The sequence below is a fragment of the Eucalyptus grandis genome, chromosome 10 (assembly GCF_016545825.1).
Source record: "Eucalyptus grandis isolate ANBG69807.140 chromosome 10, ASM1654582v1, whole genome shotgun sequence".
NCBI classification, from domain to species: Eukaryota; Viridiplantae; Streptophyta; class Magnoliopsida; order Myrtales; family Myrtaceae; genus Eucalyptus; species Eucalyptus grandis.
The window spans coordinates 1,249,278-1,272,143 of record NC_052621.1 but is presented as its reverse complement, the minus strand read 5'-3'; the positions used below and the strand labels follow the sequence as shown (position 1 = coordinate 1,272,143).

General features: G+C 40.6%; 3 protein-coding genes across 5 annotated transcripts; all 3 read right to left on the bottom strand.

Annotated features, from left to right (window-relative positions):
- Positions 1-1,754: 1,754 nt before the first annotated feature.
- On the bottom strand, positions 1,755-2,788 carry LOC104420946 (cytosolic sulfotransferase 15). The gene has a single exon (XM_039303632.1). It carries the CDS (start codon positions 2,786-2,788, stop codon positions 1,799-1,801), a length of 990 nt encoding a protein of 329 aa, XP_039159566.1. The 3' UTR covers positions 1,755-1,798.
- Positions 2,789-10,072: 7,284 nt separating this feature from the next.
- On the bottom strand, positions 10,073-11,497 carry LOC104420943 (cytosolic sulfotransferase 15). Its single transcript, XM_010032720.3, has one exon. The coding sequence runs from the start codon at positions 11,394-11,396 to the stop codon at positions 10,371-10,373; it is 1,026 nt and encodes a 341-aa protein (XP_010031022.1). The 5' UTR covers positions 11,397-11,497; the 3' UTR covers positions 10,073-10,370.
- A 2,822-nt stretch (positions 11,498-14,319) lies between these two features.
- Positions 14,320-17,809, bottom strand: LOC104420941 (protein LNK3). 3 transcript variants are annotated; one of them, XM_039303147.1, is made up of 6 exons: positions 17,631-17,809; positions 16,549-16,916; positions 15,869-16,103; positions 15,636-15,761; positions 15,403-15,551; positions 14,320-14,961 (listed from the first exon to the last, which is right to left on the bottom strand). In XM_039303147.1, exons 2-6 carry the CDS (start codon positions 16,905-16,907, stop codon positions 14,757-14,759), a joined length of 1,074 nt encoding a protein of 357 aa, XP_039159081.1. In that variant the 5' UTR covers positions 16,908-16,916; positions 17,631-17,809; the 3' UTR covers positions 14,320-14,756. The 3 variants fall into 3 exon arrangements, with proteins under 3 accessions (XP_039159081.1, XP_010031020.1, XP_010031021.1); XM_010032718.3 differs by having other exon boundaries at positions 16,555-16,916; positions 17,631-17,808; XM_010032719.3 differs by lacking the exon at positions 17,631-17,809 and having other exon boundaries at positions 16,511-16,902.
- Between the last annotated feature and the right edge of the window lie 5,057 nt (positions 17,810-22,866).

Sequence of the window (22,866 nt, the reverse complement as noted above, 5' to 3'; positions counted from 1 at the left end):
AATTTTATTACTTTTTATTCTTTTCTTTTTTTCTTCTTCAAGCTTTGGCCGATTGCCAGCCATGAGATGGCCGGTCGCCGACCCCCAACAAGGCAACACCTCATCGGCTAAGCCTCACCAGCAGTTGGGTGAGGCTCGACCTCGCTAGATCTAGGCTAGGCCGCTCACCCAACCAAGGCTTTATCAAGCCTTGCCCAACCATGGCTTGGGCGAGCCTCGCTAGGCCGAGGCAAGGGTCGCCGGTGGCGAGCAAGGCTCACCCGGCCAAGCGAGCCTCACTAGTGGTGGGGGAGGCTCGGGGAGCCTTGCCTCGTGATGGCTAGGCGAGCCTCCAACAAGCTCGCCAAATCTCACCTAACTAGTGGTTGGCAGGCGGCGGCGGTGACGGCGGCGGTAGTGGAAGAAGAAGAGAGAGGGAAGAAGAACAAGAAGAAAGAAGATAAGAAAAAATGAATTGGCTTTGATTCTAGAATTGTCCTAAAAAATAAAGAATTAAATTTTTATACTCCTTAATTCTGTTCCAAATCTATTTGAGGATATGTTTAGAACAAAAATTTACCAAATGGATTTTGTTCCAAATTTATTCCTAGGAAAGTTTTTTCTTTGTTTAGGCTGATTGCCAAGCGCATCCTTAGTCATAAAATTTTTGATAACTTGTTAATTTAGTATTATACTTTTCAATTATGTTAATTTAGTATAAACATTTGAAAAATTGGCAATTTTATCATTCCGATTAATTTTAGTTAGAAATCGCTGATGTTGACAATTTTTGTGATTTTTAAATTTTTTGAATTTTTTTCTTTTTATCATTCTCTTTTTCTTTTTCTTTTTGTTAAGTTTTCTATCATTCTCTTTTCTTTTTCCTTTTAAGGAATTAACTACAATACAAATTAATATTCTCATATAATAGTTGCATGTGCCGGTGAAAATGGTAAATATAAATTTATAAATGATAAGAGATTTTTTTTGACAAAAATAAGAAAAAAATGATAATTCGAACAAACCAAACAAATGTTGGTAAATAACATGAATAAGAACTAATAATGCAAAACTTATCGGTCACTTAATCGGAATAAAAGTTGGCAATAGCTCTATCAAATATCAACAATTCTAAAGAACGTTGCTAAATTTAATGATTTGGAAAGTCAGACAAATAAAAGTTGATATCCCTAGTAAGGTGAAAAACCCTAATAAAAGTACGAACAGTTGAATTCTATTAGAGAACCATCTTTTTGCGCGCATGAGATAGAGAAAGAGAGTACACAATGATCATGGAAGCACATGTTGTGGAGTCAAGTAAAATGTGAGGTGTGAATGTAAGACATTATGATGAAATTGCAAAGCAATAGCGCACAATTATTAATTGTCATTGAAGTGTCGTCTCCTTTGTTGAAAGAAGGGACTCAATATAATTCAAACTTTTGATCTCAAGTGAAATGAGGGGGAGTTGTCTGATCCTTTGCTTGTGAATTAGGAGAAAATGAATTGATCCAAGATTAAGGAGAAATAGAAAGACGCATTCATAGGTACACATATGAGAAATCATATGAATAATTTAGGATTACTTTTTGAAAATTTGATGAATTAACAATAAATTTATGAATACATGATCTCTAATTGACTGAACACGTAGACAACACATGTGACTAGTATTGGATAGTAGTAGTTTACAGTATCAGAGAAGTCAAGGATTCCTGAGCTCTCTGCACTGCACCGATAAGGAGAACTGTAGATCTTTCCGCTACTAATTTCACTTATTTCTAATGACACACGTAGAGAAAGTGAATGAATTTAACACTCAACACATTTTGAATTCCAACCCAAAGGGCCTCATCTTTTCTTGGATGATGCTATTGAGGCGATCCACCATGGAAGGAGTGAGATGGTTGACCCAATCACCCACCTCCCCTTTCCTAAAAAAGCTTCTCTTCTCAACTATTTTGCCCAATAATTTGCCGGATTTATTGACCTCCAGGTCCTTCAGGGTCTTCAAGCTACACAAGTTAGCTATCTCTTCTATCACACCTCCCTCTTCTTCCTCCTCAGTGAAGGGAAGCCCCACAAACTCGGCCACCTTCTTCAGCTGTCCTCCAATATCTTCCTTCAAGTCCTCATACTTGAGGAACAACACCTTGCGTGGCCTCTCCAAGCTCTCTTTCCAATACCTCGTGATGTGATCCCAAAAGGGCCCGAACAAGATTTGCCCTTGGCAAAAGGTCTCGAAATGCTCTTCCAAGGACCAATCTAGCTGGTCCTCTAACCGCGCCGTCTTGACCAAGAAGTGCCAAGAGGAAACCACGGTGTCCAGTGGGTTTCGACAGATGTAAATGATCCGGCAATCCGACTGCTTGACGCTCTCCGGCAAGGATGGGTAAGGGATGTGTGTCGCGAAGACCCTCGGGTCTGCCAGGCCATCAAGGTCGGGCCACAACTTATGCTCGATGAAAGGAACGACTTCATGGGGGTTAGAAGTGAGCAAGGGCGTGTTGGAGATGTTGAAGCGGGAGCGATTAATGACGGAGAACGCTAAGGCCTTTAGCCAGGTGGTTCCCGATTTGGGCTGAGAGACCAGGACAGTGTCCTTGTCTTTGGCTTTGAAGTGCCGCCGGAAGGCGATCACGTTGGGAAGCACGGTGATCGGGCACCAAAAGTTTTGGTAAAGGCGATGGGCTGGACGAACCAAGCCTTTGGTTATGGGAAGTGAAGCAATTAGTTCATCAATGGCCTCCTGGTCATGTTCATCAGTGCCTACGATGGCGGGCTGCGAAGAAAGTTGCTGGTGCGCCATGGTGGTGTATCGCAGGGCTTGGTGTCGAGTACGAATCGAAGCAAGCACAAGTGGAGCACTAATATTTTTGTCGCTAGCGATGGTCGATTTTTCATTGTCGCGACTTGATCTCCCTGGGCTCATTATCTGACTCCAATCAATGTTCTGCCCCTTAAAGGTATGACAAATGCCAAATCTTTGTCAATTCCTTGAAAAGTTGCATATATCCACGTGGCTAGGGTAGGACGATTGGGCAGCTGGTTGTCATTTAATGGCTGTCGCGGTGATTCCCTTCTCATGGACTCCAGGTACCTCTCAAGTCTGATATCCCCGAGCAGGTTCCATGGTTGCACGCACCTTCTGACTCGGATTAAGTAAGGCTGGATCAGGCATATTCGTGCTTGGCCAGGCTTTCAAGTAAATTTCAGATCTCAGACCCGGCCATATTGATTTTCGGGCCCTTTTGGGTCAGTTGGATTGGGTTGGGCAGGCTCGCTGTCGTGCCCATGAATTGCTTGGCATCTGTCCACCTCCGTCCGCTCGCCTCGATGGCAACTCTCCATCTCTCTAGCGCTAGCGCGCGCGCGCGCTCCAAGCTATAAGTGCACCGTAGCTTCGAACTCCAGCAAAAACAAAAGAACAGCTCGCGCGTGGCTTAGATAGAATCAAGTCGATGCCTCTCTTCCCCACACCGCTCGTGAAATTCGCCGTATCACGTGTGTTCAGGTAATCCAGAAGTACGAGTAAGTGCTTCTCGCCTTTCTTCAACCTCGCCTTATGAAAATCTCGGTGTCCCGAGCACTGAGCATTTGTGCTTGTTCTGTTCCGGGCAAGAGAGCATAGTGCTCTAGGGTGTCTTTATGAGCTTGCAAGATGACTGTATCAGAGCCGTTCATGTCTGTACCAAGTAAATAACGACAAGATTGTTATGCATTTCATGGCGATTTGTGGAGGAAAGCTTCGGGATGTGGTACATATAGGTTTGGAGTAGACAGTTGTGCAAGTAGACAAATGGAAGTTATGGCCGGGAAGAAATCGACATGAGGGATTACAACCTTATTGTCCAATATGGTGCTTGATGTGACCCGGTCGAACCGGATGGTTTGCCTTAATTAGCAAATGAGTAAGCCGGATAGGACCCCTACGATATTGCTTCTTCTCATAGGAGCGCTCAAACGAATTCTAGATTGGCATGATGAACATATTTGCTTAAACGTTAAGGTTCATTTGACTTCCTATAGGAGGCGAGCAAGGGCTTTTGATTGGAAGGATGGTTGATTGGGAACCAAAAGTTGTAGTGAAGGCAAAGAAGAGGAGCCAGGAACCCTCTCGCTTTGCGAGGTGAAGCAATTACTTCATCTACTTCCTCAGATAGTGTTCCATGGCGGTAGAACATAGAAAAGTGGAACGTCAACTGTTGTTCATAAGCGCCGGTTATCACTTTCTACTATTTTGAGTAGCTGGTGCTTTATCTCCACGATTGACAATTCCTGGAAAGACATCAAAAAAAGAAAAAAAAAGGTGTTCATCTTTTCATCTGTTTCCAGTTTACAAAAATAAATACTCTCCTTTTGAACTCGTATCAAGTCCATCCCAAGGCTGGATCCCTTCAAAAACTATAATCTGTCTACCCTTTTTGCAATTTTCGATATCGTGAATTCGAAAAAGCTTCTAATATTTAATCTTGCTTGGTATGATGTGAAGCCAATTAAATATAATCGGATTTGTAATCTAAATAAAGGAGGGAGAGAAGATCCCACAAACAAACAAAAAGTAGAAGTAGAAGCGAATTTGAAATTTGGAAAGAAATCTAGTGGAACGTTCCCTCTCCCACATGGTGTCAAAGGATCTGGGATAGATGGAATATAAAATTGTAAGGTTGGTGTTCTTTTTTTATAGGATTAAAAGGTTGATGTGGTATTGAAAATTCTTGGAAAGTTGGGACTTGCTCTGCCATTTGGACATCCATTAAATTCTGCATATATCTTCTACATATTCTTATACATTTGGAGTATATGATGCTGGGTAACAACTCCTTCGTGGGCTCAATTGATTTGCCAACTACACGAATCACATGATTCACGTTGTATGAAAAGCAGGTTTAGTCAGAATTATCATCCGATTCCTTTCCATTTTCTGACACATCCATAATTTAGTAGTCAAGTAGCAATAGTTTATCTTAATCAAACTTAAGTTATGTCTCCCTAATTTTTCATTTCGTTTACTTAACAGGAGTTGGTTGCCGAATCTCTTTCAAGTATTTATAGGTATAGCTACTACGTTTTGAGTGTTCATCAAGAAATAGCGGCAGAGGATCAGAGTAAGTCCTGAAATTGCTTCAAGGTATTCTCCCGTCAGCTCTTATGCCTTAAGACTCATGGCTGGTTAATAATAATTAAGAGAGTTATGTTACGATGGGACTTGTCATGATACTTGAAGGCATAATGCAGCAAACAGAAACTTTAGACATAGAAGCTGTACTAATCATTATCGGCTAACAATTCATCAACTAAGTAGAAGATTTAGCGCTCAAATGCCAATGCGATGCAGGCATCGTGTGATTGGATTTCGATGCCAATGAGTCATCAGTTGGTTTGCTTATAAAGACGCACGCATGTGTGAGAGATAGATAGAGAGAGGAGGAGGGAGGAGTAAGGGTGAGCAGCATGGACAGAGTAAACTAGAAATCATCCGAATTGGACCGAATCAGCCGATTTTAGATGTTTCTAGGGGCACCGATCTAGTTCCCAATTCCATAAAATTGGAACTGGTGATCTTTAATCTGGTTCCTGGTTCCAAGAGGGAACTAGACGGCGTGGACCGAATCGAATATTTTTCTTATTTCTTAAATGTAACCTTAATAATCTCTTTTACTCAAGCTTCACGCCCCCTCTTCCCTATTCGCCCCTCATGCATCACGCACGCCTCCTCTTTCCCTCTTCTCGCTTGAATTAGCAGCTCATCGGATGTAAACCCTAATTGCCTCTCGCCTCTCAAGGCTCGTTTGACTGTGAGTGCCTTTTTCCCTCTCTTGCCTCAGACAGCGAGTTACATCCCTCTCATTTGACTCTTAGTTGTTGGTAAATTTTTTTTTTTTTTTTTTTTTTTTGGGAAAACAAATGAAGCCTCCCTGCATGCGGGGATTCGAACCTTGGCCTCTCCGGGAGGTCAAGGCCTTTGTCGGTGGTACTTGTTGGTAAATTGTTTATAAAACAAATGTCCCACATCAAAAAGATGTGAGTGCATACATGGATAAGATTTGGTACTAAGCGACGATCATTATTTTTATTTATTGAAAATTCGGATTTATTTCTATAAAAATTAACTATAAATCTTGTTGAAACAGTGTGATTATTCACTAAAAATTACGATTATTTTTTATTTTTTATTTATTTAATTCCGAATTTTTCATGTATTTTCAACGTAATTTTTGAGACGTACTTGTTCATTTTACAACATTTACCAAAAAGTTGCATTTGTTCTTTTTTGCAACCTTTTGAAGAGTTGTCTCTATTTGAAAGATAAAGATAAATACGTTTGTTTTGAAATCAAATTAACTTCTTCTTTCATTTTTTTTTCTGTTTTCTTTCAAAAGAAACTACAACCATTGTTTATAATTATTTCCCATAAGAGACCCTAGAGAAATATTAGAATTGCTATCTAGTATTCTCATTTGAGATTTTGTTGCATCTTGGAAGAAATTTGCCGGTGATCATTAGCAACATTGTGAGGCAAATAAATCATTAAAGAAAGTGATATCACGCCTCAAAGTCCGACTTGATTAAGTATCCGAATTCATTGTTTTACTCAATTCGAAGTCACATTTTCCTAACAATTTTAAGGATTTATTTTGCAACAATGGAGTCAAGTGGATGAAAGTTATGAATCAAGCGCCGGTTGTCAACGCAAGCCTTCATCGTCTGATCCGCGCGTTCTTTGTCCATTCACAAAATCAATTGGATCTTCTGGTGGAGTTACTAAGGATCAAGAAAATCCGGAGGATCCGTGAGTCTTTTCTTTTCTTTCCTTCACTTTTTGTTATTTGTGCACATGGTGATTGGGGGACTCGATGACAAGAGAGATTTCGGCAAGAGCGATCTGCAACGAATTTGGCGCACCGTGTGGGGTTCGATTTTATCGAATCCTGACATGGATCGTGGGTTGCCATGAGGAATGTGCCAAAATGCTAATATGAGAGTTCCTTCTTCTTCTACTTCTTCGTTCTCTCTTGTATGTTTCGATGTTTCGTTGTTTTGTTATTGCAATTGGGTGTTTGCGATTCGATTGCTCTTCGTCTGGTAGACAGTGCTTCCCTTTAACTATGAATGCTTGGCTCGCTTTTGGAGATTCTTAGTCGGGGATCCTTCAATTTGAGAGAATCATTTCGGGATGGGACCGGGGTTGGTTAAATCCGATCCCCGTGCATTTGACTTAATTTTGCTTACGTTTCTTTGTTGTTAAGACCGAAAATCTGAGCACATATTTTTATTTTTCTTTAGATTTGGTCTCTGATCTGGGTTCATCAATGCGAAGTTTTATCCATCGGTTGACGTACACAAATTATATGCTGAAGTTATTATTCTGCTCCGACTTTTACATTGGATTATCATCTCTTTAAGAAGGGTGGTTATTCCCCTGGGGTTGCGTTGCTTTCTAAAGTGCATGCATGTCGAGAAGTTGCAAATATTTAAAGAATGTCTTCTTATGGTCTCGTGAAATCATAAATCTATTGGAGAGTGGTAATGGTGATTGTAGTGGTATCGAATTTTACGGCACTAGAACTTGGCAATTTCCGCATGAACATTTGTTGAAATTTGGTGTAGCAGATTTGACATAATTCTGTGATCAGTGAAGAACATCAAAACTAATGTAGTCAACCCGGGACACTTTAGGATGTCTACATTGACTCCATGCTATGGCGAAATGATGCAGTCTTGCATGCCAAATTCTTTAGGTATTAAATGTGTCGTCATCAATGGTTAATAGCTTGCTGGAAATTAACCATCTGAACATCTTGTTTATAAGTTTGCACTCATTTTGAATGGGTTAAATCTTTTGCTGTGAATTTTCATTGAAGATCGACTTGTCTCCATTCTTCTTCGCGTCTTGGGGTGCATCATGGGGTGCTTCATCCCCAATGGGAAAGATAGAGTCGATATAGGTCTCTTGGATGCCTCTTAAAATAATCTTGAAGTCGGGGTATTTGAAGGGGACTTTGGAGCCAATGTGATTGGAGTCATTGAGACAAAAAAAAAAAAAGTATTTAACTTTCATTTTGAAAATCTAGACAATGAAGATGACTCTAGCTTCTCTATCTCTTCTATCTCTCTAGTCTTAAGATCTGGCGATCTAGTCCCTGATTTTAGAAATTGGGAACTGGTCCTTTTGGTCCGGTTCCTGATTCTTGGATGGGATCGAATCGGACTAGGAAGTAGGAAGGAGGAAGAAGAGGAGGAGGTGGAGGAGTAATTGGTCCTCTATTAGGGTCAAAGCAAGAGGTATCTATCATGGTGGCATAAGACAAGAGACCACATTAAAGGATCTTAAAAGGAATTGATTGATCTTCGCTTACCTGTCTTTGTACATCCTAACAAAGAAAGCCCGCACACAAGAAAAAGCAACCATTTAAAGCGGAGCTACCTTCCGTCTTAGGATATTAAAAGGTCTCATCCTAGATTTTGTACCGATCCCAACGATGTAAGGTGAAAAGAGAGTATTTTCGGTTGCAGAGTGAAAAAAAAAAAATGGTATCAATTGGGGACACGGGACTTGCAAACAGCGTCATGTTAAAATGAAAAACGTATCCTTGAAACACACTTTCACTATATTTCAAACAGACAAGTCACAGAGGCCCCAGTAGGAGTTTTGACTCCATTGGAGTATATACAATAGCCACCTTTCTTGCAACGGTAAGAGTGACGGGTCAGTCAGTTTCATTTGATAAATTAGTGGTCAGATTCATGTACGCCGGGATCGGCCAATACCTCAGAAGAAGGCAAATATAATAACGAGGGGTGCAGACACAGGCAAGAATGAGCTTTCCAGCCGCAACCTGTAACCAATGCTACTTCTTATGTTCTCACCTAATTCCCATCTGCCTTTCCACAATAGTTATTGCGGTCCCAATTTGCGCATATTGGAATTAATCCACCTCCTCGGTTTATAGCAAATCATGGGCAATATAAGATGGGAGATTTGATGAAAGGATCATCCATTTTTTTTTGGTCAGATGCTGAGAACCACATATTACCCCACTTAAAGATATAACGAGTCCTCACATTATTGGCGAAGTGATTGTTTTACTTGCCGCGTCAACTGTAGAGAATATTCGTACAAGTCGGCATTCTTTCGCCATCTGTGCATCAAGCGTGTGTTTCGCATTTTATGTACAGAATTCCTTATGCAAACCCCCGACTTCCCAGGAACGAGGGAAATTTGCTGAAAGGATCATCCATTCTTCTGTATACAGTATCTTGCAATTTACCCTGAAGGACAACCCTCGATTCTTACCCTTCTCATTCTATGGTCATCCTCCGTACATCTACCACTGGATGTCATAGATTGAGAATGATGGGTGTCTCGGAACCGCCTTTCCTTGGAGGTGATACATCTCTCTTCATATTGATGATGACAGAAGAAGGGACTAACTAGCTAGGTTTTTTTTCAGTCCACGCGACGAACATCAACTCACGTTTTATCTTTGGTTGCAGACAGGCAATTTGAAGTGATCGCCAATGCTATGGGTCGGCTTAATTTGTGTGGGACAATTGCAAATTCTAATCGCATGGAGCCAACGTAGTACGTGCTATACAGTAAGTGCGACAGAACCACCCCTTTATCTCATATTATCAATGCTTTGAAGGACTTTTTTTTACAAGTAGAAGATAGTGTGAAGAGCAGTTCTGTTTCCATTTCAGGAAGCTGCAAGAGATCATTTCGTTTTGTAAGATCAATGAGGACATGCAGATATATGGTGGAGAAGGCTAGCTATTAATTATTTCACCGCCGGTAATCCTATCAAAATGACAAAGGCTGATCAATGTGATTCATGATTTTAGTATTTTACTCTTGAAATAGTGGCCTAGACATCCACGTTAGGTTAGTAGAGTATTTATTTAGTAGACATATCATTGAGCAGGTATACTAACTCTCTTATCTAATGATTCACGGGAGCCATGCAATATCAGTCTGTGCATGAGAGAGAGAGAGAGAGAGAGAGAGAGAGAGATTGAAACAAAATCTAAATATATAAAATCATTGATGTAAAACCAGGCTAATGATCACTGGTTTCTTTTTCCAAGAAAATTAAAACAATGAACCTATAGATGCTGCTCATTTTATTATATAACCCAAGAGCCAGATTATCATAATATGATGCCCTTAACAGTGATGCCTGGACGACTCAAGTGGAAAACCCAGCAGATGGCCGAGGAAAAGAAACTAGAAAACCTAGCATATCAGATTCACGCTTCCGGTGCCATCGGCTGAACGGATGCGTCATCTTGATATATCTTCTTCTCTTGCCATGACAAAAGGCAATCCACCTTGACAAAATAAAAAGAAAATACAAGCACAAAGTGAACTGTTGGATGACCAGTTTGATTCATGGCCTTTTTGCCGCCTTGAAAGTTAAGCCAGAAGCACTCAGCTTCTCCTCCAAAACCTTTGACAGCTGCTCCTCCATTGGTGGGGACAAGTAATTGACCCAGTCTCCTATCTCAGCCTTCCTGAACAAGTTCTTGTTCTCAAAGTTCATGATCGATTTCCCAGATCTGTTCACTTCAAGATCCTTCATCTTCTCAAAGCTACACAGCTCAGATAAATCTTCAACCACACCATCCCTCTCTTCCTGGACTGAAAACGGGTACCCAAGAAAGATGGCCAACTTCTTCACGTGTGACACGATGTCTTCCTTCATCTCTTCATACTTCAAGAACAGGACCTTGTCGGGCCTCTTTAAACTCTCATTCCAGTACCCCAACATGTGGTTCCAGAACGGACCGTAGCCCATGGTGCCGTTGCAGTACATCTCGAAAGCTTCCTCCAGCTGGACCATGGGCATTGAGTCCGGCTTCACTTTGTTTAGGTACATCCAGGAAGAAACAAAAGTGTCAAATGGGTTCCTGCAAATATAAACAATCTTGCATTGGGAGTTTTTTATGGGCTCAGCCAGTGCCGGAAATGGGATGTGGGTACCGAAGATTCTAGGTTCAGGGAATTTTGAGAGATCAGGGAGGTCACTACTTGCATAGACCTTATACTCAAAGAAAGGCACAAGATCATGTGGATTTGAAGTGAGCAAAGGATGGCTCTTCTTCTTTGAGATCGGGTATTTCTCGCGGTTTGCGATGGCAAACGCGAGCGCCTTCAACCATGTGGTGCCCGATTTTGGGATGGTGGAGAGGACTATGTCACTGTCCTGTGCTTGGAAATGTCTCTGGAATGATAATATAGATTGGATTTCCTTGGGTTGGCACCAAAACCCTTGGAAGAGATAGATATGTTTTGTTCTCCATCCCTTTTCTTTGGGGAGAGAAAGAAGCAAGTCCTTGCACTCATTGCTCAGACCTTGATCGTCTTCAACTCCTTCAGCTGTGGATTGCTTCTGTGGGGACTGCGTGATGGCCATTTTTGTCGGTGTTGGTGGTGGTGGTGAATGGCATGCAGAAATGGTCGAATTGATATGTATTTATATGGAAACGATTCCTCTGTTGTGTTACTGTTGAACTTGACTCCAAACAGTACCATGATCTCTCTCTCGGTCGTCTCCACGTGGATCATGCGCTGCACTCATTTATCAAGGTTTCATCTTGAGATACTGCACACATTTCAAATTTCCACGACGTGCTTATGAACGTGAAACATAACAAATGCCTTGATAGCACTGTCAACTTTCACTATTTTATTAGCATACTCAATGACGTGTCAATTGCAATGAACCTTAATCTAGAAATAGGTTTTTAATCATCCGCAGGCATTGTTGACCACATAACGCGCATAGAACTTCGATAACTAGATTATTTTAACCTCTCCCGCATTCGAGAATCCTTGTTACAAATCTCGCCCCTAGATCATTCAGAGAGAGTTCGTAATTTGTCCGCACTTGGAAATAAAGATGCGCAAAGCCTTTTTAGTCATTAGTCGATGTCCCGTTGCCCTAAGTTGACTTTTCTTCCCCGTCTTACGATACAAACACGACTTGGAAAGAAGATGCTCCGCGACCTGAATGGATCTGTACTAAGGCAGATTTCTTTTCCGTACTCGTTTCTGTAAATGTCTTTTGTCTATCAACCTTAACACGTAACAAGCAAATGATGACGTATCTTCTTTTTTTCACCCACTTTTTTCCTGGGTAAAAGCATAGTTACCAAAAAAAAGAAAAAAAGAAGGAGATGTCAAACTCAAAGATGTTACAACACACGCATAGCAAATGAATCTTATGTCCGCTAAAAGAAGTTGATCCAGTGAAGAGACAGCAAGAGGTCGCCAAAAGGAAATAGTATTATTTTGTTGCTATTTCATGCCAAAATCTACAATGGATATCACAATATAAACGATACGTGAAGACCATAACAGTGAAATAGAATATTGCATTGGATATGTACCCCGAATCTGAGATGTTACTAATGCATCGGAGTCGGCCGATGCATCACATGCATTATACTCACTCTTACCGAAGCAAACAGAGATCATCATGCTTCCCGTTTGGCCGAAAAATCGGGGATCATCGCCCGAGCCTCATTTTCCCATTTGTTTTTACAAATACTATATTGAGGGTCTTCCGACTCTTGTTGATCAAACATTTCATAGACAACTACTAGACAACTACGACTCTCCTAAAATCATTCTTATCTTATTAACAATAATAAAGTTTGTATGATCATTGATAGTGTTACTCAGTGATGGTCGATTTTTCTATAGCGTTCAGTACAAATTTGTTGTATCAATAATTATAGGTGGGTGCAACTAATTAATGACCCACACACGTCACAAGAATAATCAATATGGGTTCTCTCTTTTATTTTTTATTTTTTTCTTTTTTAAATTTGAGTGAAGTGGAGTATTTTTCTATTTACTTTTTATCGTTTTGGCGAAGATCATGAGTAAGTTGAATAGCAGTTGGGTTGCAAATTCGCGCAGATTCTGCTTACCAAACAAATGAGTTGACGTTTAGAAGAAGGGCAGATATCACTGGTCCCATTGGGACTGAAATCTGCCGTTATGAACATGTACAGACAACCCCACTACGATATTGAATGCCTCATAAAATCTCGTTGTCAGATAGTGTCTACTACAACACAGAAAAAAACAGGTTCGACAGGATTCTTTTTCCATCAAGAAAGCAGAGAAATCGAGAATGCACTTTTGTTTTGTAGTCCACAAAACTGAGGATGTAACACCAGCGGAGAACACTACAATCGCAAGCTCGTTCCCATGACTCAAGATGATCAACAAGAACATACCGCACAAGTTGCCAAACCATTGCCAAACCAGTAACTATGCGCCATTGTCAAAAAGTTGATTGCGTGAAAGTATGCTTTTGATATCCATGATAGTTTGTGATTTGAATATGTGTAGGTGTGTGCATGGTGTAGTTTGTAGAGTATGCATGGGGGAACAAGATAGCCGATAGCATGTGTGTGGTGGCTAGCACGTGTCGCCCCTAGTGGTTTATCTCTGGCTGCCGGCCGTGCGGGGTTTCCTGGGTCACCAAAAAAAAAAAGATAGGATAATCTAATTTCAAAGGTATAGGTTATGGGATAAAGGGAGATATAATTTCACTAGCTGAACAACATAGTTTTTCAAATATAGTTGATGGAGGAGTAATGGAGGAGGAGCTAAGGATGTGGATTTATGAGCTTGGTCCCCACGCCCCAGACATGAATATTGCAAGCCTTTTTATACGTAATTATGACCGAGTCTAGTGACATTATTCACCGCCTTCGACCAAATTATCTGACTTGTTTAGAGATTTTTTTTTTTTCTTTTGGCTTCTTACATGCTGGACTTTTTCGAGCCACAATCTCTAAGTACCCAACATTTCCTCCGGTGGATTCTAGATTGTAGTTTAGTTAATCCAGGAAATTCTAGAAAAATGGATCACAAATTTCCAACGTCCCTTCTTGTGGAGCACATCATCATTTGCATAGCAAGATCTAAGGAAGTTTCACTCACCCAATCAACGAATTTACTGTTTCTTGTCATTTCTGAGGTTATCATCTTATGAGCCGAGAAAAAACTCGAGTACTAATAAGACTCAACATAAGCAGATAGCCAAAAGGTCAAGCAGAAACCATACTTACAGACACTAATGATAAATAAAATAATAGCAGGCGATGGGCAAATCCGTCGTTAAAAGATGAAAAGACCGTCCCCATTCATCCTAGACTGTTATGAACAATGACTGATGCGATTTGAAGTTGGGCTTTCACTTGACTTGTTTCTGTTAGATGGGTAACCCAATAAGGACGGGCCAGTAAACTTTCAAACATGTCCACTCAATTTAATAACTAGCTAGTGTCCGGCTGACTAGAGAAGGGTGCTCCTTGTGCTGCTGAAAAATGACTTTTAGGGATCGCATTGGCTGACCATCCCTAAAAAGTTCGTCTTTATTGATCCAATTTCTAGTAGCGAGAGGAGCACCGGATACCAAAAGGAATTATGATACCCCTTCAGCCTGAGATCTACTGTACAATCAAACATAAAAGACATGCTGAAAAATCTGCAGGAACTCGTCTCATCCGGGAACATACTTGCTAGTCCCAGTAAAGCCTGTAGCAAGACTCGGTAGTTTATTGTACCTCGACATATACAGTTCCAAAAAAGCAAAAAGCAACTTGCTGTCCCGCTGTTAGCTATTACCAGTCCCTAACTATCTGCCATCATTGAAACTATGAATAAACCAATTTCATATCTGGCATACACGATTTCACCAGGTTATTTGCAGCATCCGAGAAGAGCTCAGGCCAGTCTACTGTTGGTTGAACGGTTACTCCTTTCCAAAGACTGGAACCTCAAAGTCATCCGACCATTTTGTGGTGTAAGGATCACAAGCTCCAATGATGTCATGCTTGAATCTGTCTGCTGCCATGGTGGTAGAATCTTGTAGATCGAAGTCCATCTTGTTAAACATTATATTTGCAATAGCTCGGTCGATGACATTCGTCTCTGATTCCTTTGCAACGTTCCTTGAACTGCAATTATCGGAGTCCTAGTTAGAAATTACTGCCACATGGAATATCAACATAACAGTGCCATCATTTTTCTTGACAAAAGTTTCCACATAACAGGGGACATTGAAAGTCAAGATATTGAATATCATCCTACTGGCTAATTACAATGGAAATCAGCACTTCAAGAAGTATTGCTCCTATTAAAGTCATATGAACTAAGCCAGGTACTATGTCACAATGGCAAAAAGACCAGAGCTCAAAACTCCGCAGAAATCATGCCTTTGACAACCTTACTCAGTTTGTGAGAATGGGTTATTGACATATCCTTAGAGGCTTCTCTGGTCAAAGATATGTGCTGAACAGATTTCATCTACTCACCTCGGGTAACAAGAAAAAGAAACAGTTTCCTTCTAAAAGAAAGACAACAACTCATGTAAGAGCATTCGAGAGGAAAAAGAATACCTTCTACTTTTAGCACTGAGTGTCCACGGTGGGGACCTTTCTGCACTGGAGTTTCCACCATGACTTTCTGCTTCAACAGGGTGCTGCTTGGAATTATCAGCAAGGCGATACAGGGCATCTCGAAAGCATATCCGCATTTTCTCACTTAACTGTCCATATTTTTGTCATAAAATCAATAGACTATTATACAGACAGAGATCACAATTAAAAAATTTTAGCTTCGGAGTATGCACCTGTGCCATCACCGTTTCAAGCTCCCACAAAACATACTCTTCGGTTGACATTGTGTCCTCCACCGTAGGTTGATACACTCCACATTGTTCAGAAGGGCATGGAATTTTCACCAGCTGAGCCAGAGCCTTCCAGAGAAAAGTTGTAATTTATTAAACTTAGAAATTCAGAAGCAAGAAATGCAAGTCTTGGACTTTGCCATAGCTTCCAAGTGATAAAATGAGGACAATCTCACCTTTGTTGATTGAAAATTGTCGTCATCCATGTTGCACCAGTCAAACTGTGGCGTGGTAACTCCTTGATCAATTTCGAAAGATATTGAAGGGGAACTGTTCCTTGAGATACTCTGAGAATCCATCACCTTTAAGTGTGAATCATCAGCAGGAAACATGCCATGATTGTATGAAGGACACCAGCTATATGCTCTGTCAAGAGTTTCATTCCCTGGGGAGTCTACCAGTAAGGAGTTTCTGCATAAAAGAATTAACAACATTAGGAGATGCTATTCAAGGCCCGCATAAGTAAAAATCACCTATAAAGAGATTTAAGTAGTTTTAAATGCCTTATGCTCTGTACAGGTCAACAGTAAATTACACGAGAAGGTTCCAATTTTTATTTCATGATTGTGTATTAGCTTGTTCTCTGTCTATAGAAGTACAATCTAGTCAACAGTAAATTACACGAGAAGGTTCCAATTTTTATTTCGTGATTGTGTATTGGCTTGTTCTCTGTCTGTAGAAGTACAATCTAGTGTCAACCAAAGTACAACTACTGTCCAATGTTTCTACATGGCCACATCTCTAACTTCTAAAGATTGATAAAATCAACAGCAATTGACTCGACCAGGCAGAATTTGAAGAGCTACATGGTTTCCTACATGCATCGAATCAAGTATCTTAATCCCATAAGTAGTGCCTGTACAAGAAAATGTCTTCTGTCTGATCTGCTTTGGCTAAGTCAAGCTGGCACTCTGGCATGCCGACTGAAAGAACGTTCCGATGAAAAGCCCCGCTAGACAAGCCCTCACTTGTGCTGGATGCGCTAGAATGGCGCCGATTGCAAGGCGAAAGCTGCATCTCCGCTTCGCTGCAACTCATCATATTCAATTTGATTTCTTCCTCATCAGTGATGGGGAATTTGTTTGGGGACCCAAAAGTCGGGTGGCTATATAATCCCCAATGATGCCAACTGTTCGGTGATGGGAGCCGATCTGAGAATTCCTGATCCTTAGGGACCACAAGAACGTTGGTGCCGTTCCCATAATGCCAGTCCATCAGTTTTGTCTGGACGAAATTGCAGAGTGAAGTTCATAATTGAAAAGGTCTCTAAATTTGAGACACATGTTAACTACCGCACAGAAGAAAACAGGATGCAAGCAACTTTTCATTCTCTTACCAATACAATTTTTAGTTGATGGAAGCCATCATAGCTCATTTGACGAAAATGTAATAATAAAAACGAGCTATTTCAAACTCGTTGTGTGCCTAAAGTTTTCACATTTTCACCATGTCAAAATTGAAGCGTTGCGTATCAATTATGCGCAACCGCAACCGCAACTGCAACTTTTACTTTTCTCCCTCGACCATCCATTATCACCACCATGGTTCTGACTATATGCAGCCATCAAGCTAAAGATGTTTCTTGAAAGATTGAATGACATGAACAGTCGAACCTCGCTGAAGAACAAAAACTTTGCACAGATACATGACAGGTTACGCAAAGCAATAAGCATGAGAAATGGTGGGTACTCCTAGGATCAGAATTCAGTTGCTTTTGCAGGATCTCCATAAAACTGGTTGGCCAAAACCCTCATAACTAATCTAAACAACCCTCAAAAGCTCAGGTCAATGTTCTCCATTAAAATTCCTCCTCCTTTAAAACAACCACGAGGTCAAAGGCACGCACAAACAATTGGCACAACCACAAACAACACGACCTTAGCCGTTCCTTCAACAACGGAAAAAAAGGAACGAGAAACAAAGAAAACCAAAGCTTACCTTGTAGAGGAGAAACACAGAGAGCAGCAAGACGCTCGGTTCCTGAACTAGAGAAGCTTAATCGAGCCAGACGGAAAGCGGAAGGCGATGGAAGATGGAGATCCACGAATGAAGCTCTGCTCTTCTCTCTCTGTTTAAGCTGAGGAGAAGCAGAGGGGGCGGCTACTTGTAGTACTCAGCTTCCGCACTTTATAATTTCCCCTCTTTTCTTTCTTTTTCTCTTAATATTATTTTTCTCATTTGTGAATATTTCCAATAACTAAATTTGCCAATCGTTTTGCATTCTTTATGCTATTCGACCACCCCGCGACATCTAATTCACGGACACACGGGACTCTGCATGAACTTGTGGCTAAGTATCTCTCTTACCGTAAAGTAAATAAATAAATTAGTTTATGCGATGAGGAATATTTAAATGAATAATCCTAGTTTCCATAGCATCTTATGAGGAGGTAAGTGGGGAAGGGAAGCCTTTAGATTTTCCAGCTTTATGTGACTGAGATAAACACGGAAAAGTCCAGTCAAAATTAATAAGAATATCTTGGATTTGCGCGGCGGAGAAGAGGTGGTGGAGACTCGTGGCTGAGAGGACTCCATCTAAAACTGCCATCTGATTGGCTGACGGCGGCCCCACCCCTCATGTGGGCAGATTTGGGGCCCACCTGTGGGAAAGAGGGGGGAGAGGTTCTGCGGTTCCAGTGGACGGAGGTGAAGCGCACGGAAAGCCCCCCCCCACCCCCACGCGAGTCACTAGACGACAACGCCTGCTCGGACTGAACACGTGGCGCTCAACCCGATCGTTCTAGGTTTCCAGAGGGCGGCACGTGGCAGCGGCCGAGCCGCCCTTGTTTTGCTACGTGGCGCGCGCGCAGGGGTCGGCGGTATTTTCTCGTCCCGGGGAAAAGGTCAAAATCGGTTGGGCTTTGACTTGGGAGGCCCGAGGTTCAGTCGTTCGAAGCCCGGATACGGAGTGTGAGACCTTGCTTTTGGTGAACGCATGAATTAGGCTGGGCTGGCGACCCGCTACAGAGAATGGGAAAGAAGAAATTAGATGATTTAGATTTGGCTTTGTTCCTCAGTTGGCAAAGCAAATTGATAGATGATTTACTGTTGGATTCAAACTCTGAAATGAATCCTTTTGTAATTTCCGTTGCTTGGTATAGGAGTTCAGGTAAGACCACTTTGGCTCAACTCGCATACAAGGAAAAAAATATTCACAAAACTATTTTGAATGACGGTAGATGGTGTGTGGAATGAGAATGGTTAGAACTCGAGACCACCATCACGAAACGTGAAAATGTTGTTAAAACTATGAATTCAACACCATACACTTTGCGAGGCCTCCTGAAGATTGAGGCACCGTTGCTATTAATGTGACAGCATGTAAACAGGAGCAAGAGCAGAAAAAAGAGAAATTGTGAAGAAACGTGCCTAAGTTCCCCTCACCATGGAAACACTATGGTAGCTCTTGTTTTCTTCGAGCAACATGGAGTGAGATCGGTTGCATTTCCAAGATGAAGAGCTGTCGAAAATAAGCTGGCAACAAATCGATATCATGCTGACATTACGGGTGAGCTGCACTTGCTGCATCTCAGCCTTTCTGGGGGCTATAGACCCGAGGCTCTTGCTGATTCGATAAGCAGAGCTATGCATTCTGCAGGGTCTCGGTGAAACAGACTAAAATCCTCTCCCTGCTTCAATTCAGAGAGAGGCTGAATTTAAAGGGGTTGCCAAGATAATTTGGACTTCCTTTCCCAATCGACATCTTCTACGTTTCATATTCGTTGGTTCCCCGCATTATCAGCAATCACGCTTTATTTACTTGCTGCGAGGGATGAAATTGGACCTCACCAAGCTCATTTTTCTACTTTCCAGACAACTTGGCTTGTGGAGCTTGGCTGTATTGAACCGATGAAAGCGAAGTTCTTTCATCCACAGAAATCCCTAATTTCAATGAGTACAAAAACATCGATGATTTGCTTTCGCATTCCGTGTTCAGTCTAACTTCTTTTACTGATGCTGTCAACGGGTTTGTCTCCACCATTCAAATACACTCTGCTGCAGTTTCATCCCTCTGCTGCAGCACGTCCATCTGGAAAAATAGTAAAGTTCGTGGTGCCCGTGATTTCCAAGCAATTCGTGTTTCGCATCCGGCTTCGCCTGCAAATTTAGGATGTTGGTTGCTCGGCGGCACTCCTGTTTGATGAAATTGACGAGACTTGTTGCACAACTTTCTTGTTATATCCCAACACTAAGATTATAGAATTGCAAAAGGTGGAGGAGAAGACAACGCAAGCAGAATACTTCACTCCTCTGTATCATCTGCGGAGCTCCCACAGAAGTGCGAAGTCTCACCTGAATGTCAACCCACTCGATATTCAATTTTTATGAACATTTACTGGCTAGTATTTCAGGTGAATGCACTCGCTAAATTTTCTGGGCAATAAATTTGACTGCAATACAATTTAACAAATCCAGAAAAAAAGATTGCCTGTGTAAACTCACTCAAAATATTTCAATATCTCATCAAAAAAACCAAGAAAAGAAAACGGGCAATCAAGATGACTATTTTTATTTATTTAATATCATATATGCAATATATCGAGTTAATTACACTTGATACAAAGGATTCATCATTATGCAAATAATGTAATTGTTAATTATTTGATGAATTATAACAGTGAAATCAATATCCTTTGTAAATTCCTGGTGCATGAGTGAATAACCCTACCAGAGAGAAAGAAAATAAGACCCCATCATGAACATTAGTGAGAATTCAATGTGACGTGGATGTACTAATTTTGGAGTTTTTGTCAATAAAATTTAGTTTAAAGTAAATATGACACGTGTGTATCAATTTAGAATTTCTTTTACGGTATTAGCCCATTTGATGGTCCGTTTTCCTCATTTACGTGAATGGTCCTGCAGTAAACGGGAAGCATTACATGAAATGGAAAAAAAAAAAAAAATTTGCTTGTTAGATTAGCTTTAAAAAGTGTAACCGATCACTTGTAATACCGGCTTTGGGTAGTACCGTACAAAATTTAAGGAAAGTTACTGACTATAATATTATCAACTTTACGATGATCAGGGATCACGATTGCACCCATTTACGGAGTACAAAGAAAAGTTATAATTAATACAGTAGTTCACCAAAAATAGGTGAAAAGAAATTTACTATTAATTGAGCATTATGTTACGAGTAAGTACAAATCTTGAGGACAGCTAAGAACGAGCTCGGGGATGGAAGGGGGACGGATATAATAATAGGTTATTTGACCCGTCCAAACCTAATGGAACATAAACGGGCAGCCGGTTCATATCAAAACATGAAATCCAAATGGTAATTATGTATTTAACAAATGATAATTAGTACGTAACAATTAATTATATTAATGAGAAATAAAAGTCACTTAACAAATTACTTAAAGTACATAGCTTGAATTAAACTAAACCTCTTACGGACAAAACACCATTTAACGTGATTGTCATTGCTTCAATACTGTATTTAAGCCTGTTGACTAATAGTTCAAGAATGCTTGAATCTCAGAGCCAAGTAGTGATAACCCTGTGCGAATTGAACACCCTGTAAATCCATGCGGAATCAGATTCAATCATCAGCTTGATGGTATGGATATAGACCTCTTGAGTTTATCTGTGTAGTAGCCTGCTGTAAAGTTAGATTGATTGTTGATTACATATTCATTATCTGGAGAAAGTCCAAAGAGAATCAAAGCGGCGGAGTTGTTCTTACGGACGTCAAAGAGGATGGTGGGGAAACGTTGGGTAATGCCATTTGCACGATGTGATGCACGACCTTGCATATGCTGTAGCACAGTGAGGAGCAGATGCTCGAAGTACTGATGAAAGCAACCCTCGTGTGTCAACAGATCATAACATGGACGAAGAAGGACCAAGGAAAACTCTTTGCATTGCAGATGGCATAAAGGGGCTCATGCCTCGACTGAACTCGAGTCATTTTGTTCATGAAGATGCAGTACGCTTGATCGGGGAACGACTAAAGTTACCAGTGCTCATGCTCACATTCTGCCTTGTGGCCAGATTTATGCTGTTTTGCTGGGCAACTCTGCTACTACAGGACGAAATTGCTGACGCTTTTGTCACTTATATCGTTGAAATGAAAAGGCTCAGTGAGTAGCTTCAGGCTCATTGCCGATGTATATCTCATCTCTAGTTATTTTTTTCCTTAACTATCATTCTGCTAAAAATCCCGATATCATTTCTCAGAACATTTACATATGATAATATACAAAATCAAGATGAATATCCTAAGTCTTTGCATTGGTTGACTGCATACATCCCAATGGTCAACCATAAATAATATTAGACTAACCTAGTTAGTTCTATTCATAATAAGTTTTGCATCGAAAAACTTGCCTCAGAAAATGAAATCACAATACCACAATTTGTTTTATAATCCAAATTAGGGGTGTGAGGCCCCCGACAACCTAAAAGTCTTATGACCCAATTATGTCTAGATTTTTGTTTTATATAGGTGACTCTAACTTAAAGTAGTTTGCACGCAATTGATGAGATTTAAAAGAGTGATCACTAAATTCCGAGCTAGAAATCCTTAACACTCTAAACAACCGTGTCAACAACCCCAGAGTTTTTCAAAGCTAGATCAACATGTAGGTAGCTCTAACTTAGAGTAGTTTACATGTGATTGATAGGATTCAAAATGGTGATCACTAGACTCAACACTTAACCAATTGTGTCAACCCCAGAGTTTATGATTTACATGACTTTTCACTAAATCAACATATAGGTGGCTCCGACTTAAAATAGTTTGCATGCGGTTGATGGGATTCAAAAAAATGATCACCAGATTTTGAGCTAGAAATCCTGACACTCTTACCAACAGTGTCAACCCTAGAGTTTATGACTTGTTTGACTTTTCACTAAATCAACATGTAAGTGGCTCTGGCTTAGAGTAGTTTACATACCGTTAATAAGATTTAAAAGGATGATCACTAAATTCTAAACTAGAAATCCTTAACACTTTAACTAACAGTGCCAAACCTAGAGTTTATGATTCACATTCACTAAATTAACCAAATCATATAATTTTGTGGCAATATTTCTAAATTCGAGCAGCAAATTGTATTTTTTATTTTTTAAGAAGTTGTTGCAAACTTCTCCAATAAAATAGTAATGTGTTCATGAATCATCTCTGATTTTCTTGTAATGTAATATTTATAAGCTATTGATGACG

Coding starts and splice junctions, on each gene's coding strand:
- LOC104420946 (XM_039303632.1), bottom strand. CDS start 2,788: ATGGCGCACCAGCAACTTTCTTCGCAGCCCGCCATCGTAGGCACTGAT.
- LOC104420943 (XM_010032720.3), bottom strand. CDS start 11,396: ATGGCCATCACGCAGTCCCCACAGAAGCAATCCACAGCTGAAGGAGTT.
- LOC104420941 (XM_039303147.1), bottom strand. CDS start 16,907: ATGGACTGGCATTATGGGAACGGCACCAACGTTCTTGTGGTCCCTAAG. Junction 16,104..16,548: donor GAAGACATTTTCTTGTACAG/GCACTACTTATG, acceptor TCTTTTATGCAG/AAACTCCTTACTGGTAGACT. Junction 14,962..15,402: donor CTCAGTGCTAAAAGTAGAAG/GTATTCTTTTTC, acceptor CGATAATTGCAG/TTCAAGGAACGTTGCAAAGG.